General features: G+C 45.0%; 1 protein-coding gene across 4 annotated transcripts in view; it reads right to left on the reverse strand.

Annotated features, from left to right (window-relative positions):
* The window catches only part of ebf3b (EBF transcription factor 3b), a 67,957-nt gene extending 50,080 nt beyond the window's left edge, over positions 1-17,877 (reverse strand). For all 4 annotated transcript variants that reach the window (XM_037466579.2, XM_037466577.2, XM_037466578.2 and 1 more), the window contains exons 1-6: positions 17,148-17,877; positions 16,663-16,819; positions 16,288-16,351; positions 15,953-16,008; positions 13,923-13,996; positions 12,069-12,137 (exon numbers count right to left, since the gene is read on the reverse strand). In XM_037466579.2, the coding sequence (XP_037322476.1) occupies positions 12,069-12,137; positions 13,923-13,996; positions 15,953-16,008; positions 16,288-16,351; positions 16,663-16,819; positions 17,148-17,278 (551 nt within the window). In that variant the 5' untranslated portion in view covers positions 17,279-17,877. The remainder of the gene's footprint in view (positions 1-12,068; positions 12,138-13,922; positions 13,997-15,952; positions 16,009-16,287; positions 16,352-16,662; positions 16,820-17,147) is intronic.
* Positions 17,878-18,706: the final 829 nt, after the last annotated feature.

The raw sequence follows: 18,706 nt of genomic DNA on the forward strand, positions 1-18,706 counted from the left end.
ACGCTTTGTCAAAATGGAGGTAACTGAGAGTCGGGCAGAAGGCCGGGCAGGACGCTCCTTTTCCTGCTCAAGGTGTTGAAAGTTCTGTTGGATTGCAGGAGCAAAGAACAAGGCTTTTTGTCCGACTGCTTTCGTTTTCCACTTTGAAAAAGAGACTAATCAGCAAGAGTTCGAGTTGATTTGGGTTTGCATGAGGGCGTGACAGAGCAGTGAGAGATTTTCATGCGACATTGCCCCATGATTCATTGAGTTATTGGTTTCCGCCCTGTTTTAATCGCCGGCGGGGCCCGAGCCCAAAAAATCTCGGAGGATTCCCGGAGTGCTTCTTTCTCCACCATTCAGCAGAATGGAATTTGGTCTGCAAGCGCCTCACGTCATTCGAGGCGTCCTTCACAGTTTCGGGGGGCCCTAATTCAAACCACATGGAGGCCAGCGTCCGGTTACGGACCTCTGCAAAAAAAAAAAAAAAAAAAAAAAAAAAAAGGACACATTCCCATTGGCCGCCCCGAGATGGGAAATGGGGTGTCTTGATGGAAAAAGATAACAAACACATCTAAGTAGGAGTCACAACATACACACACACATTCACATGCATAAATATACACACACACATGTACATACACAGTGACATCTACAAATACACACCCATGGACACAAATACACACGGCCTGAAACAGGCACTCATGGGCCTGCAAAAGCTGTTTGCTTGACATGATGGAAGAATGAGCAGCAGTCTCTGTAATATTGCTCCTATTCTTCATTGACAAGCATATATATTTTTTGCTGTTCCCAACTGACTTTGCAGCGCTGAACTCCATTTATGAATTATCTGACATATTTCCTGCTATTTTTTTGACAGGAGTACTCAGAGGAAATTTCAAGGCACCTTTCTCCTGACAAGTAGAAATATCAATATTTGAATAAATTGCAGATTTGGATCTCCTCACATGGATGCTCCCCAGCAAGAGTGTGTGTGTGTATGATTGTGTGTGTTTGTCTGTGTATGTTTCTGCGTGTACTTGTGTGTGTGTGTGTGTGTGTGTGTGTGTGTGTGTGAGTGAAGGGAATGGGAAGGGGTTTGTTTCATTCTGTTACCACGGTCTTATCCCCCCGAGCCCGCAGGCAGAAATCTGTATGCTGCATTTCATTAGGAGGGAGCTCGACTGAGTGACATGTGAAGCACACCTCACCGTCGACCTGATGAAGTTTACTTCTCTCAAACGGCAAAAAGCCACTTTGTAGACTAGCCCTTTTTTCCCACAGAGGAAAAGAGGGGGTGATGGCTGAGCACCAATAAAAGAATCATGAATGTTGCTTCGCAGAATGACAGGCCTATCTGTACACAAATATTTCTCTTCCAGAGAAATGTAAGCTTCAGAGCCCCCCCCCCCCCCCCCCCCCCTCCTCTCTTCTCTTCTTAAAGTAGATTTGAATTGATAGAACTGACAGTCTTCAAAATATGATCACCTAAATTCTAACTCTTGTAGGAAACATCTAACAAGACTCAGAAAAAGAAACGGATTGTTCTTATCTTACGAAAGTGGCACGTGTTATGCGAGGAAAGTGGCATCCCGGCCTAAGAACTAAATCATTTACACACAGATACACTATTGTCCTACAACCTTGATGAATACTCCATGTCTGTATGAGAGGTCAATGTCAAGCATCCATAACACTCAGCGCTGTCGTCTTAAAGCTCCTGGTGTTACGTATGAGAGACTCGTGCCCATCTGTCTCACTCTGTTTAGCCGCAGTAGCTGCCATTCTGTCTGCATGTCTGCCGCTGCCGCTGATAGATCACTCTCCTGCCCACCCCTTCGCCCCACAACCCTACGCCCTACGCCCCCCCCCCCCCCCCCCCTCCGCGCCCCACCGTCATTTCGAGGGGGGCCCTGAGAAATGGCTTCGCCATGTGAGGTTACTCAGGTACCGACAAGGCTGTGACCCCCGCGACCCCAGCGAGCCGACCCCCGCTGACCCCGACGCCGTGCTTTCTCCCTCTCTCTCTCTCTCTCTCTCTCTCCGGCAGAAAACAAAAAAGCAAACCTTATCACGCCGCCTCCGCGGCTCAAAGCAGAACAAGAGGGGCCCTTATATCAATGTGGTGCTATGACAATCATCTATCCACATGACCTGTGATTTCTCCGACAGGGTCTGTTTGACACTTATAACAGAGAGGTGACGGCGTGCAGGTTGTCCATCTCTCGCCTCGCCTGCCCTTATCTCTTCCCCTCTCCTCACTCCTCCTTGTGTGCACAACTTAATAAGCAAGCAAGGGGTAGATTGCCATTATGGAAACCCTGGAAAATAGCCCGGACATTTCCCCCCCATATCTGGGATCTCCATTTGGAGACGGCACTCTCTCGCTCTCACTGCCCCCCTCTTCCAATCTCTGTGTGTGTTCTGTTGAGGTTATGCTGCAGAGATGGCTTTCACTCTCCACTGGCTACAATGAGATTGGCCCACCAGGTTGACTCTATTCGAATCGACAACCCATTTCAATAACGTAACAAAACAGAACAGAGTGGCGATGCTGAATAAAACATTTTTAGAGGAGTGCCCGAGGGGCTCGATGGGGGTTTTAAATTATCTAAATCTGCGAGACTTTGGAACACTTTAGCGGAAACGTAGATTCATCTACACATAACGTAATCTGTCACATACTGATTTAATAATAGCGTGTCATTTGGTCGTCCCGAATGTGCGCGTCACTACTCTGGCATCACTCGGGGCAGCTCCATAACCGGAGTGTATAGTTAACACTCTAATAAAGATTACACTGAGGTCAGCGAGTCACTAATCCCCGGCGTTATTAGTAAAAACAAAGCCTACGGCTCCGCGCCGTGCACCTCATCGCATCCGAGTGCCTATGCACGTGCATAAGGTCCCGAACATTATATGGTGTGACTTAAACCACACAATGGGAAGAGAAAATAAATATGCGAAGAGCAGCAGGGGCGGACCGGGGCCAGGCCTCCGCGGACCTATGTCATCACCCCCCCCCTTCCCCCTTCCCCCTTCCCCCTCCCCCGGTCCCGGCTGAGCTCCCCCACCCGAGCGAAAAAAGGCTCAATGATTACGGAGGCTCAGCTTCCCTCTAAAGAAAGCAAACCGGAGCTGAAGTCCAAACAAGGCCGAGCCAGCGGCGAGGGAGCACTGCTACGCCGGGGCGGCTCGGGTTTACCCCGTTGCCTCCGACCTGGCTGGCCCCCGGGCTTGCATTAGTCCCCCCCAGCCTAGGCCTCTCTAGGACAAACAAACAACCACCACTTACACAGTCGGGGACGAGCAGTGAGGCAGGGAGAGCTAGTGCCACCAGCGCTGTGTGGAGGGGAACTTGACCCAATTGGATTTGCTTTATCACCCCACATAATGATTGCCAGACTGGCCTGTTCCAGTGGTAGAAAATAAAATTACCAAAAAAAAGGAAAAAAAATCTGCCTGCCTGCCATTCTGAGTTTGGCCCAAAACAGGCAGCTCCCCCTAAAACAGATGGGGAGGCATCTCAAAAATGTTCTCTGCCTCTGGGGACGTGTGGTTTTCCCCATCATTATATAACTGTAAACTCCTGGATGTCAGAGATTGGGGATAATAACTTTCAGATGTTGGCCGGGCCGGGCCCGATTGCTGGGACCTGCTGGATGTGAGCGGTTATTTGGCAGAGGGGAGGAAGTCCGAGAGATTAGGACTAAGATGTGACGGGGAGGAGAGTGGATCTGGACTGGAGCTGAGTGGGCCGCCTTAGTCTGTTCCAGTTTGTAACTGGCCCTAATGACGGCCGTGTGGGAGGCAGACAACCGCCATGTGTGTGTGTGTGTGTGGGTGTGTGTGTGTGGGTGTGGGTGGGTGGGTGCACGTTAGCAGGCGGGATAGAGAGTGAAACAAATTAATATCAAAACCACAGGAAATCGTGTCACCCTGTTAACGCGCCAAAATCAAGCTAAAGTGCTCCCGCTTGATCCCCCCACTTTTAGCATTCCGTTGCAATTTTAAGATAGATTTGATTTGACAGTTTTAGCACTCCCCGTTGCAGGGCAGATGTGCCACTAATTCAGAAACAGACACACCTCCTTCAATAAATGAGTCCTTATGGAAGTGTCATCCCGTTAAACCATTTTTATTGGTTAGTCTGGCATGGCGGAGAGGATCATTGTTCACTGCGGACGCGGTTGCCGGGTGTCGGCGTGGTCAAGGTTTGTTCACTTAAGCTCAAACGGCTCGAAATGAAAATAAAACATCACCTCGCATTTTTCTTATTTATTCCAGCTGTTCACTGCATGGTAACAAAAAAAAGAAGAAGAAAAAAGAAGCACAATCCCATTTCTCTTCCTTTTAAATATTTCTTTCCCCCTTTGCCTTAAAGTATCGAACGCAGTGCTGAACAAGCAGAGGAGTGTTTTTTATTGTAAATCAATACTGATCGATCGGCTGCCTGGGTGTTGAATACGGATCAATATCACACCGGGCTGTGGAGGAGATCTGATTTCAATTGGCAAGAGAAACCCGCAGCAGGTTTTCATCAAGCGGTAATTCAAGACACGAGAACATAAGTCAGATGGATTGATATAGACTAGCCGGGACCTTTCTTGCCACTGAACCAGCTCAAGGAAATTTCTGTCATATATCATTAACGCAGTTGGGGCGGGCCATAAAAAAAAAAGAGGAGGGGGGGGGGGGGAAGAGTACCTCAGTGACCCTAAAAGAAGAGCACTGGTCAAACATTGAATAAATACTCCATTATTAGCATGAATGGTGCCTGCGTTTTCAAAAATGAAACTTCAGAATAAAAGTCCCAGCCATTAAAATAGATGCTGAGGTCCTACTCCCTCTGCACAAACACACACACACACACACACACACAACCTACGGCGTGGTCATGTTCTGTGGAACTTCTGGTACTGATTATGCGGAGGTCAGCTTTAGATTCATACTGTAAGCTGTTATTAATTTACTGAACAAATGTCCTGGAGAAAACTGGTGAATTGTGAAACATTTATCATACGGTCGATCTTTATTAAACCTGCACGACTGTTTTATTCAAGCACAAGTACATCGTGCGATTTAACAGCACACACGTGCAAAGTGCAACGGACACGCGTGCGTACGCTTAAAACGCAGGTCGCCTCGTTTCATTCATCACTTGTTTGTGATTCCTGAGGAGAAGGGGGGCGCCGTTCCAAATGACAGCGTTGTAAAACAATAAAAAACAGCTATAGTTAGAAATAACTTGTCACTTTTAATAAATGACGCTGGTTCAGGGCTCTTTCTCTGGGGCTTCTCCTCCGATACATCCGAGGCACCCCTGGGGCCACCGGGGCGGCCAGCGGACCAGCTCGTTTCCCCGAGGTAACTGATGACCCCATCCCGTCTTTGTCCTGTGACCTCACACCAGCGGGAGCGGGACCATGTCCGATGAAATCTCCAGACTGCTTCCCATCCCTAATCTTCCCCGTGTCACACGACAAATTGCTACATTCAGAAAATGGAAATGGATTGAGGTGGAGACGGAGGGGAGGAACTGACGGAGGTTAGGGGAGAGGGTGGGGAGGGGGAGCGGGTGTGCATCGACGACTGGTCCCCCCCCCCCTAAGAAGGAAATACTTGTGAAAAGAGCGACTCGGGAGATCCCGACAAGGAATCACATCTCTTGGCGAACATATTGATCTGATTTACAAAACCTCCACTCTAATGCGAAACAAATGGCGTGGGCGTGAACTGGTACTTAACCATAAAACCCCAGCATTACTCCGTCTCCGATGAAATACCACATATATCCCTCACCAAGGGCCTAATGTGCTGTTTTACAGCCAGATACGACTGAGGTTGACCCAACAGTTTGTTTGACAATTAGGGGAAACCTAATAAGGATTGAATGAGAGTGAGAACATGCCGAGGGAAAGAAAAGAGACCCCTTTTTTTTTTTCTTCCGTAGAAAAGAAATGGCCAAAAGAAAAACACTGGTCTGAGTGACCTAAATGTGATTCAGAGAATCGGGGAGCTGTTTGACAAAAGCTCCGGCGTCATTAATGCTTCAGGAAACCAAACAGCATCTTCAAAACAGCCACGGAGCTTAATTATAAAGAAGCGCTGTTAAATATTTGAGAAAGAGTGGCATGTTTTATTCACTTCAGACTTAATTTCAATAATGTAATATTTTCACCATGGCGGCTTTTTTTTTTTTTTTTACAGCAGCGTGTCAGGGAGAAGTAAATAAATCTCAATAGATTTGTTTTCTTTCTTAATATAACAATATATCACTTCCATGGCTCCACAGCCGGATTTGAATCACAAAACAACACAGCGCTAAACTAAGTCGTCGAATACAGCCGACGACAATAAACTTTAACAACGTGCACACCAAGAGAATCTTTGATAACATTTCTTCTTCCTCCTCAGTGTGTGTGTGTGTGTGTGTGTGTGTGTGTGCGTGTGCGTGGGTACGACACCCCGTGTTGCTCTTGGCCCTGCATTCATCCCATCACCCCAGCTCTGGCCTTGTTTCTGTCAGCAGTGAACCAGGGGAGTAAAGAGTGAGGGGGGGGGGGGGGGGGAAGCGAGGGAAGGAGAAGAGGAGAAGGAAAGAGGGAGAGAGGAGGAAGGGGAGGGGGGTGGTAAAGGGGGGGAGGGGTTGTCTCCACGGACAGATGGACTGCTCTTTCTCAACACATGTGGAACCATGTTTCGTCTTTCACTGGCGTCGAGCTGGAGCCGAGTCCGTCGCTCGGTTGGCCCGCCGCCGCCGCTCTCTCGTGCTGCACACCTCTCTCTTTAGCACGCCACACAACACACACACACACACACGCACGCACGCACGAGTGCACGCAACGGGGACAGGCATACATAAAAACACGCGCGCACACGCCACACAAACATCTCTGAGTCTTTCTCGGCACACATGTTAAAGTCATCACCCCTGCTCAGCGCTAGTAAAACACAACACCCCCGGCTTCTCTGCTGTTGTCAAGTCTTGCCATTAGCCGATGCCACTGGGGAATCCTACCCCAGTGAGGTGGGTCTCCCCCGGGAACACCAGGCACCGCGTTACGTTCAGCCGCCACTCATGTGAACCCAAACATGTGAGCATAATTTGGAAAATATCATTTATACTGTGCGTCTTTGTACGTGTCTTGACATTTACAAACTGCGATAAAACCGACATGAGGGAGGAGGGAATAGAAAACAGGGCGAGAATAATTTGAGGTAATGTTTTGCTTAGTGAACAGTATTACCCAATCCTGGATGTCGGCGCACTGGAAGAAGGGTTCTGGCTCCGGGGCTGCAGAGAGGGGTCTGGGTTTCATTTTTCGGTGCAAGTGCAAGCCAAAGGCGAGCTGCCAAGTACAGCTTTTTCGCTCTCAACACTTCCTGCTCTTCCTCCTCTGGCTCGGGAGCAGACAGGCCTCACTCAAACATTGCGTGGATTCAGACAAGGGTGGCCAGTTTATTCTCCAATTTCTCAATGGGCATCAAAAACGTATGGCATCTGCCACATGAATTACACGAAAAAACCCAGCCGCAAGTGAAAAAGAAAAAAAGAAGCTGAGATTGACGTGTTGTTTAGCGGTGAATAAAAAGGTGTGTGCAGGTGTTTGCACGCGTGTGTAAACATATCGGAAGAAAGCGTTTTCTACGGACGTTAACAGCTTTAAATGACTCAAGCGGGAGTCTAAAAAAAAATTTAAAAAACGTTGCGGCGCATGTCCACTGCTCAATGGTAAAATGTAAAAAAAAAATAAAAAAAAAATCCAGAAGGAACACCTGCAGCAATCAACTCTCTATCACAACAACAGTGACCCTGTCCACTGCATCATTTTCATTATGGATGGTGGGAGCACAATTCTAGATTAAAACTACCCACCGAGTGCCTTCTTAATTGCTTATCTACAGATGCGGTGAAAACACGCCATTTAGGTACTTCACAAACAGACTTCCCTTTGCAGGTTATCAAGACAGCCGCTCAGTGAAAACACACCCTCTTTTCCCAAATGCTGATGTGCAATTAAAATGGTTTTAGAAATCCTCTTTGACAGTCCCGGGCTTAGCCAAAATGTAAATGACATTAAAGGAGACAATGAATTTAATTTTGTTTAATGTCCCCTTTCGCTGATTCTCATTTACATCACATTTCCACATAAAGGGCTGACCTTATAAATACTGGCATTTGTTCAGCTTTTGGAGGTAATCACGGTTTTGCAAAAACAGATGGGAGCACACAAATATTGCGATTTATTTCTTAGGAGGATGGGGGGGGGGGGGGGGGGGGGGGGGGGGGGGGCGTGTGTGAGACGTTCTAAGGCTGCAGTCTTTTGTTTCTGGTAAACAACTTGACAACAAGTCAAGTGCACTCTGGGAAATGACCTCGTAGGTGTTCCGCAAATGAACGATAAGGCAAAGTCATTTAGAAAATACGGCCTCGCTAATGAGGGACATAACAGAAAGCTAAGCAAAATTTACATTAGGCCAACATTTAATCGCATTAACACACAAACAGGTGCGGTGAGGCCTTTATAAATGAGCTAAATGAATAAAAGCCTCCCACAGCACTACCATGTGTGCTGACCAAAAAAAAAAAAAAACAGACAAGGGGAAAAATAAAGGAAAAAAACAAGTCAATGTCATGAATAATTCAGTGGCTGGGCTGCACTCCAAAGGTCAGTGCTCCTTGACCTTTGTGACAGGAAGTGAAAGGGAGTGCCGTGGCCGCTGGAATAAATGGAGCTGACATGTTTAGATCTGGTCCAGAATCTGTTTGTGAGTGGCAGCGTAAATGGACACAAGATGTTAAACTGTATGAACACACATTAAATTCAAAATTCACATATGAGAGGAATACAGATTGATAAAACATTCCCTCTCTTTCTGTCTCGATTTCACTTGCATAAATTGTTCCGGCTTCTCAGAGTAAAACGTGACCTTTGAACCCTGACACGCAGAATGAGTCATTTTCTCTCCTCTTTCAACAACATGTGCCGTCTTATTACAAAATCCATGTGTAAGCCTGAACAATGTATCTAATCTTTCACACAAGAGAAGACAAAGTCAATATGCAAGAGAGTGAAGACAGATACCAGACCAGGAGAGTCATCGCAAATTGAGTTATGTTTGGCTAAACACATGCACTGTAAATGGGAAAACCATCTAATCAGATATTGGGTACCTCATCACTATAATTCTAAAGACTCAAATTACCGACTGAATAAACCTACACCCCCATCTACTTTAAGGCACCATTAACTTATAAATGTGACATCTGTAGCACTGCCGCATTTATAAAGGGGGAGAGATGATTATACCCAACTGCGTGGCAAAAGTGCCTTTGATTTTATCCAATCACCAATTGAATTTGAACATTTGTATTTCCTTGAAAACAAACACGCACGGCATTGAAAGATAATACGCAATTTTCTGGAGAGCACATTATGCACAGATTCTTCTAAAGCCAAAAACTCCCCCAAAATGTAACAAAAAAAAGGTCTTTCTTCATCCAAAAAAGGAGTATGAATAATGCAACGGCATCAAATGTAAGTGCTGCAATATTTAAAGACCAAGCATTGCTGAAACTTTGTGACAGCTGTTGGGCCTATATCTAACCAACTTTTTTTTTTTTTTTTTTTTTTTAAGAGAATCCTTCCTCTTGAAAAATCTGAGTGAAAATCTGTATCAAAACTCTGAGAGAAAATAGGGTAAACAGATGTCTGGCTTGACCGCAGGAAAATAGGACACATTTGGAATGATAAGTTTCCCAAACTCCGTTGGATATGCCAGATCCATGGGAACGCCAGTTAATGTCTTGCTAGATGCCAGCTAGCTGTGTGCGCTTTCCCCTCTTACCATCTGGGAAAATGTTACAGCGCATGAACGCCATCAATGATTCACTCCAAATCTGTTTCTTAAGGTTCCGCCATGCTACTGTTTCTCTGGGAAATGTGGCAGTGCTAGATGGTTTTCATCCTGTAATCGCAGACAGATGAGACTTTGCCCCGATTCAACAATCAAACCTCTCCTCTGGCTTCACGTCACTCAACTATGTTCTACTCAATTGGAAATAATCAGTTTCCGCCAGCAGCGACCGCGGCACAGGTGCCTGCGATGATGTGCATGAGAAAAAACGACAGATGTAAAAAAGAAAATGGCTGTAAAACATGGGAGCTTTAACTAAAAGCGGGAACGGTCAAGTAATTGCAAGTTGCATTGCAATTGCGCCTGGCCTCGTCCGTGACTCTCACTAAACCCTGCAACCCTATCACAAGCACCCCCCCCCCCCCCCCCCCCCGCCCCCCTATGCAGTCACTGGGAACCTGTGTGGGTCCGTTAGGGCGAGCTGACGGGCTCATAGTTACGACATGGAGACAATGGGAGGGTCTAATGAGGAACATATGCTTTTGTGTTTCAACAGAGCCGCTCATTGTGCAAGGAAAGGGATACTCTGCTCCTATTCAGACTCGTCACAATGAAAATCCGAGCCCTCCCTGAGCCGGTTGAGCTTACAATATCCATCCGCTTCTTCCCCCCCCCCCCCCCCCCCCCCCCCTCCCTCTTCTTTTTTTTTTTTTCCCACCCCTCTTTCTTGACTTTAATTCTTTATGCATTCATTTCGCTTATTGCGCTTATGTTACATGTTTTGTCCTGCAAGTGGAAGAATAATGGAGTGCGAAACTTGAAAGGCTAAAAAGGGCCGCGGAGAGACTCGCCGCTAACGTGGGCAGCAGCGGAAATGAAGCAAAGCAAACCTTATATACGTTAATGCCGCCCGCTGGTCAGCGGACGCCATCGACTGATGAGTTAAGCAGTCGGCTTTGTACGAGATACTGCGAATGAAATGAGATTTAAAAAAAATAATACAAAAACAGCCCTGTCTTGACATCGTCCTTAAACACCTCTGCACTTTTTTCCCCGCACGACACCCACCGTCGAGCATGAAAGCCTAGGCAACAGAAGCGCAAGCGTCCGTGCGTGTGAGCGTGCGTGCGTGGGTGTGTTTTTGTGTCGCCGGCCTGCGTGCGTGCGTATCTGCTTGTGTCTGCGTGAGTTGTGAGTTCAGACAAGCAGTAGCTCTGGTAATCCATCCAGGCTCCCGGAGGCAGCCGGCTCCTACTTCCTGATGCATGAGAAGCCGCTGGAGTGGAGTGGCAGCAACAACTGCTCGGCCCTATTTGATTACTAATAAGAGAGTTGTCCCCTCTGTCAGATACCAGGCATTCTCCGCTAAGCAAACAGCGATTCCGGCTAGTCAAACATTAGCATTGCTGTCCCTCCCTGCTACGTGGTGAGAGTTACATTGAGATCGACGCCCAAACGACACCCCCTACCTCCCCCCTATATCCATCACACACACACACTTAACTACTTGAACATATTCACGCTGACCAGGACATGCAATATAGTTTCACAGTGTGAGAAAGACGTCAATGCCTGAAAGCAGACCATTAATTCTACCTCTTTAGAAGGTGATATAAACGTGGCAGACGCACACTTCCCTGAAGGTGCAGAACAAAACAGCACACATAAAATGTTTATCCCTCCTAGAAACAAACCTTTAATGGCTATCTAGCTCGCAGCTAGCTCGAGAGAAGGAAACAGTCAATGAAAAAACAAACTATTGACAGTGAAAGCGTCACCGTCGTAAACAAAGGCGGGAAGCCGGCCAGATATATGTGAAGTTGCCTACGCTAATTAGCTGTATTCCCAGCATGATCCTCCAGTGATTGAACCACCTGTGATTGAACAAACCCCATCCAGGTGGTGACCGCCCCTCGGTGCACAGGTACCTGGGAACGACGCCCCTCAGCCGCTCACACGGAATCGCCCTCGGTTCCCACACTGTGTGGGGGCCCCCGCAAGACGGGCGAGTCAGCCCCCCAAACCGGGCCGTCTGACACCGCCGGGAGGGGAGTCATTTGTTCACCAGCTCGTCCATGCGCCTGCTCATTTACTCAGTCACTCATCCATTTAGTCACTCAGACACTCACTCATTCACTTACCCACCCTCACACCCCCCCCCCCCCCCCCCCGTTCACACACACACACACACACACACACAGAGAGAGAAGGAGCTGCACATGGCCTACCTGTCAATGATCACAGGGTCTGATGGAGTCTCGTTCCTGTTTCCACAGCTCTTCTTGTCGCAGCATCGGCTGCAGGGACACACACAGACAGTGTATTTCAGAACATAACAGGAAATAAAAGTAAGTAAATAATGCACACGAAACCACATACATTTATTAAGTGCCTTGGAGTGATTTTGATATCGGGGGGGGGGGGGGGTGATATATATTTGACAGGAGATTTCCTTCACTCAATCTATCCATTCCATTGATGCTGATGGCTGATAAAAAATGGTGAAAACAACATGTTGTGTTGTTTGGCTTAGTGTTGGAGGGGAGGGGGGGGGGAGTGGGGATTGGGCCAGGAGGCAGGGGAGTCACTTTTCACAGCTTCAGCTTTTGTTTACCTCTAATTGCCAAGCTGCTATTTCTGAGGGAGATGCAAGGTGCCACCCTCAACCAATATTTCTGCAGGGCATTTATCAATTATGGCCTCAAAAGCACTAATCTATCTTCCTCCACATGTTTCAGCCATCTCCACCCCCCCCCCTCTCCCCCCTCCCTAAGCCTATAGCTAGCTGCCTTTCACTTCTTTGATTGGGACTTGAATCAAAACTGCAAAAATAAACAAATACATCATCCTAGCTTCCACTTGAAATGAAAACATATAAACATATGTGAATAAGATTGATTTATGCCAGGTGCGGAAAGAAAAACAAAGATTCCGTGCAACGCCACTGTCAGTCAACCTCACATTATTTAAATATGTCTGATTTACATGACTTTCTAGCAGCAGTAATAAAGATGTGTTTTATGGCTACGGTGCTGGAGTGTATTAGAGCATAAGTATAATTCAGAAACGACATGTATGGCATCCCTAACAATTAAGATATAACAAGGTAAGATATCAAAAGATAATTCTTATTATGTTCTTATTATGTAGCTATTCTTATCTGATAATAGGCAGCAGTGAAAGTAGATCTTTATTCACCAGCAAAATGCACTTCCTCTTGACAAAAAAAATATTACCTCTGGAGTACGAGCATATTCAACGTGTCAGAAATAAGTGATGGATGCATGTATAAATTGAGCATGAGTGATGAGTTTATGCATGGAAAAAGACAAATCATTCTCAGCTCTCATGCTGCACTTGCTCTCAACCAGCAACTTGAACAATGCACCGGTGCAACAAAGGAGAGGTTAACCGACAGTATCCGAATTCAATGTTCACAAAGCCCATGCTGAGCTCAACAATAACAACAAAAGGCGTTTTTCCTTTTAGTATCAATGACACTGCTGAATAGCAGCGCAATATGAGAGGTTGAGATTTATGTGGTTAAATGACGCTAAAAGGCTCGCTGATCATTGTTGACAGGTGGGATCAACCGAGAACTGACTCTGTTTCTAAAAGAGAAGGAGGAAAGAAAAAAAAAGAAAAAAAAGACGGATACATGGCATGCAATGCATATGCATAACCTAACAGAAAACACATTGCGTTTGGCAGGCTTAAATGATGACATACCGATCATAGAATTTAAAAATGTATAAACTAAAGACTAAAAAAACATGACTTGTGTACTTGTGAGTACGTTCAATTTCCCTTCACTGAAAAAGACAGCCGCTTCATTTCACTGGCATATTCACATCATAGTTGAATAACATCGTATCAAAGTTAGAAATGACAGCATCTCTCTTTCACTCTCTCTCTCTCTCTCCCTCTCTCTCTCTCTCACTCTCTCTGTGGTTACTGAAGGACCACGAGACAGTTTGGATTGCTGCATCACATCATGAGTGTCAAAACTTATTGAAGGGGAGGGAATTACTTTCTGCCTGGATCTGCAAAATGGACGGAGCAAAAAAAAAAATAATGCTTACCTGCACATAATTTCATGGGTGAGGAGAACTCTGCACATTTCTGGATTCTTGTCTTGACCCTCATAAATGATGGCCTTTGAAAGGAAATGAGATTGAAACAAAGTGAAAACATAGTCATCTCTCGAACACTTCTTTATTCACATGAATTCCTAAACAATTGGTCTAACATATCTGCTATATTTGCATTTAATAAAATAAATCAGGGCATGAATACACATGATCTTAGGGCCACGGAATATATTAGTAGAGGGCAAGGGGTAAGTTAGAAACATGCTTTGGATAATCACAGCAATATCCCACTGTTTAAATTACAATAATTCATATAAATAACAACCTTAATAAACAATTACAAATATAACTATGACTAATAACAACAACAGCAACCACAATATTTCCAGTGGCAATAATAATAAAAAATCTAATTATTTTTTTTAAAGTAATAATTATCATGATAATAATAAGAAATTGTATTTTTTTTTTTATTAATCTAGATTACATCCTGTGGCTCAGAGAGACAGACCGAGAGAGAGAGAGAAACAGAGAGATTTTCATAAGGAGAGATCCAATAGAAGTGTCATCAATATGCTTATAATCTGGGGATATTTGGGGGAAAGTGTTAATGGGCAATCTGTTGTTTATTTTGAGCCGCTAACAATGATCTTTCTGTGGATAAAAAGCGGTGTCTGGCGGTACGGTTGAGTAATTTTTGAGCATTGGCTGAAACAGATGGCGTGGAGCTATCAGTTCTGCCGCTCTTCTCTCCCTCCCTCGATCCCTCCCTCCTCCTTCTATTTCTAAGGATAGACATTTCTCTCCCTCGTATGCTGAACCGCCACCATGTGCGAGCGCAGGCGAAGCACCACGTTATTGATTAAAACACTTTAAGAATATAAGAACAGGAAATATATTTAAAAAACAGCGTGAATATTTTTTTTTTTATCATTTGATGCCATTCATGATTTTTGTGTTTTGTTTTTGTTTTTTTTAACACGCGTGAGGCAAATATTAGAGAGTGACTTTGAAAAAGTGACATATCGGAACCAGGTCGCATCGTATTCTCGCTTTTTAAACGCTGTCCCACTTGACCTGGGGTTTTTTTTTTTCTTCATTTTTTTTAATTTGTTCTAGGAACGGGGCGATTATCTATATTGGTTTGATTTATGTCGCTGTTTGCAGCTGTGGAAACAGAAATCCATAAATTGCTTGTTCTGCGTCATTGACTCGGATCATTCGCACAGGAATGTTGTCTGTGACCAAGCAGCTCGGGCTTCACGGCTCTATTCGGAGAGCTCTACCTTAAACGCTGCATTTAATAACAAAACACGAGGCGCACAGCCCAAAATAACGACGTCTGATTTTATCCCCCCAAATTATGAATAACTTTGAAAAATCTTTACATCGGGCTCGAGGTTTGCATTAAGTCTTAATGGCAGACATTTTTTGCGGGTTGGGCTCCTGAGTTTAAAGTCACCACAATGTTTGTGAAGATGATACGTGCGGTGAACATGTAGATTTAGCAATATAACGCTTGGTGCAAATTTAAAAATATGTATATTAATATATATGTATATATATATATATATATATATATATACGGTTAGAGCGTCACCTCTGACTCTTCACAGGAAATGTCCAATTAGTTCACGTGTAGCAGACGCTGTGTTTAAATGTGAATAGGCGCCCACAAAGAAGCCTGACTCTTACAGAGTTACATTGACTTTAGGAGACGTTGAAACGTAAGCAATCAAAAGAATGCAAGCTGTGTCCCCTTTGTTTACGGCAGTAATTTGATTTCATTTGGTTGCACAACTCTTTTTTTTTTTTTTTTTTTGGTTGTTGTTTGGCGAGCAGATTTAAGAAAACAAAACACACACAAAAAAAAAACCGTGTGTGCATCTCAGGGGGTGACGATTAGCACGGCGTGTGTGCATGTGTGTGTGTGGGGGTGTGTGGAGGTTTTGCACGAGCGCACCGTGGGCGCGAGCAGCGTTTGCACCGCGTGCGAATAAGCAAGTGTAACAGCAGCTTACCTGCTTCGTCATGGAATCGATTAACCGTATGTAAAGATCCTGTTCCGTTCTGACGCCTGGGGAAGAGCATAAGAAGACCACTTGTGAGTTTTGAGGCATTGTTGGCAATACAATTTTTTTTAAAGCCCTCCAAAAAAAAGTTTAGTCACATATAATGAAAGATACAAAGACCACAGACATTGTTTATAAATGTAAAATTACCAGACTGTTTATATCATCATTATTATTATTATTTTAACTATCATTATTATTACACGTGGTTTCAAGCAGGCAGACAAACACGTGTGATGTATATTTGCACGTGTTTGCTAGATCTCAAAGGGAAGTTTACTCACCATTGCTGTACAATAACTGTAGTTTGTAATGTATCCCATTGTTAGTTTTTTCACTGGTTGGTTCCTGCAGAAGACACAGTTTGTGAAAATCAACACGAACACAACAACTGCCTCCATCATCACCACGTGTATGTCGGTTTACAATTTTGTAAAAGGCTATGTGACGTTTCTTTGCAACAGAAGATAAACGGCGTTAGAGGCTAAAACGACTCCCTGTCACCAACGAATTGAGCTCTCTTTTTTTTTCAAATCAATATTTCACGTGACTTCCCCTTAGCAACCCATCGCCATTTGAGAGAACATCGTTTCGATACATGTGCTGATTAAGTGCAAAGGGGGTGCACGTATATTTTCCTTCTCAAATACACCGCTTACTTTGTCTTTCTCCACAAAGTCCACAAAAGCTGTCCTTTCGATCTCCACGGGCTGACCCTGTCTGTCATACAGCGCCAGGACGAAATGGAAAAAATTGGATTTTCTGAGGTTGGAAGGGGGCTGCTTTTCATAATGTGCCCGTGCCAAGCCGACACCGCTGCGGGGAGAAAACAAGAGACCATCTCGGTTAAGCACCGGACACCGGGGATACTCGATGATGGAGAGAAGCTGATGGAAACAGTGGAGATGCAAGAAGCACGCTTGAGTACGCGTGCGTGTGTGTGTGTGTGTGGGGGGGTAGATTTCTTGATTTGTCACAATAATGGGTAATCTGATGTAATGAAAGAAGGGGAAAGCCGAAGGGGGGGCATTTATTGGGAGACCGTAATTGATACAGAGTATTCAGGGGATTGAAGGGTCGATATGATGAGGAGGGAATGCGTGAGGGAAAAAATCAGATGCTTTTTGGTTGTTGGCATGCGTACCTTTGGGCGGCTGTGTTCGCGTCCACCACCCCAGCTGTGTGCATCCAGGAGCGGACCGAGTTGAGTCCACCGAGCGGTTCCTCCTTCATCGTCGTCCCGCCCCGCGGTATAGTTTCCTGAATTCCAAACATTTAGGACAATTTGCGTGAAAAAAGAGCCTCCTGCGAAATTAGGGGAATAAACGTCCAAGCGCGTTATCCTTCAGGGTCGGTTTTTTTGTTTTTTTTTGGTGGGTTTGTTTTTTTGTTCAAGGGGATAAGCAGCGAGAGCCGATTCAGACTTGCGAGGGAAAACCCGGTCCACAGGTCTTGCCTCCCTCTTCAGTCCGTCCGATGTGAACAATTCTCAAAGTGCTGTACTTAGTTAGAGCGGTATCCACAGACCGGAAAAGTGAATTGTTCAATAGACAAGATTTTTTTGTGTTGCTATTGTTCCTCTTTGTTTTTTTCTCTCTCTCGTTTTTTCTTTTTTTTGTGCTATTCACAGAAAAATCGATGGCAGTTGTTTGTGTTTGTGGGTGATGCTGCTCTCAAAGTGCCCACATCCCTGAAGCACCGCATCCAAAACCTTCAGGACTTCTTGTTGAATAAAAAACCCACTCCTGAAAAGGTGCTGCTGCTTCTCCACAAGACAAACACAGGCAAAGGCTGATCACCAGTGGAGGTGTTCCTAGTACACAGGAGAGGTGGATAAGGGGCCCTTTCGCGTCGTGCAGGATGGATGGGAACATGCAAAACTAAGCCCTCTTTCCCCGAGGACTGAAATCTTTCCCGGGAGCCAAAACTCTAAACCCACGGGAGAGGCGCTGTCAGAATATGACGCTGAAGGGGCGGGGCTTTGCCCAAATATGGAGGTCTGACGGTTCCTGTCAAGCAGTGGCGCTGCGCCGTACGGGTACAGCCCTATAGAGCAGAAGCCTGAGAACACTCACTCGCTCCACTTTTTCCTCTTGCTTAGGCCCTATATGTGGTGAGTTTGATTTTTTTAATGATATGGAAAAATTCGACCGTGTGTAACCATCACACATAATGAGGAAGGCAAAAAAAATTAAAAATAACAATATATAATAATAACTCGAAATTCAGGATGGCATCGCTTATCATTTTTAGCCGGCCTAATGATTGCAATTTCCGTGATTAGTTTTATTATAGTTGATTATAATCAATAGTTTTTGACATATTTACTCGATTAGATGTGTTATTATTACAAATTGACTTGATGAGATTGCTTGTTCGGTGTAATATATCGAAAGCATCGCAATAGCTGTGTGAATGCATGGCATAAATCATATTTCAATAATGACAGATCATGTTTCTTCACATAACATGTATATTTGTGCAGTTTTATGCTTCACGCTGCGGGTTATTCCTTTTTTTTTAAATGTAATGAATCCAAAAATGATTGCAGAGAATCAGACGGATGATTATAAATCTATTAATTAACATTACAGTTGTATGGGGCATTTTTTAAACAAGAGACTATTGACTTTCAATTGTTTTGCTGTGTATCGCAGAGCAGATGGCGTCTTTATTCAGGGCGCTATGTATATAATGTGAACA

This window comes from Pungitius pungitius, chromosome 13, assembly GCF_949316345.1.
Source record: "Pungitius pungitius chromosome 13, fPunPun2.1, whole genome shotgun sequence".
NCBI classification, from domain to species: Eukaryota; Metazoa; Chordata; class Actinopteri; order Perciformes; family Gasterosteidae; genus Pungitius; species Pungitius pungitius.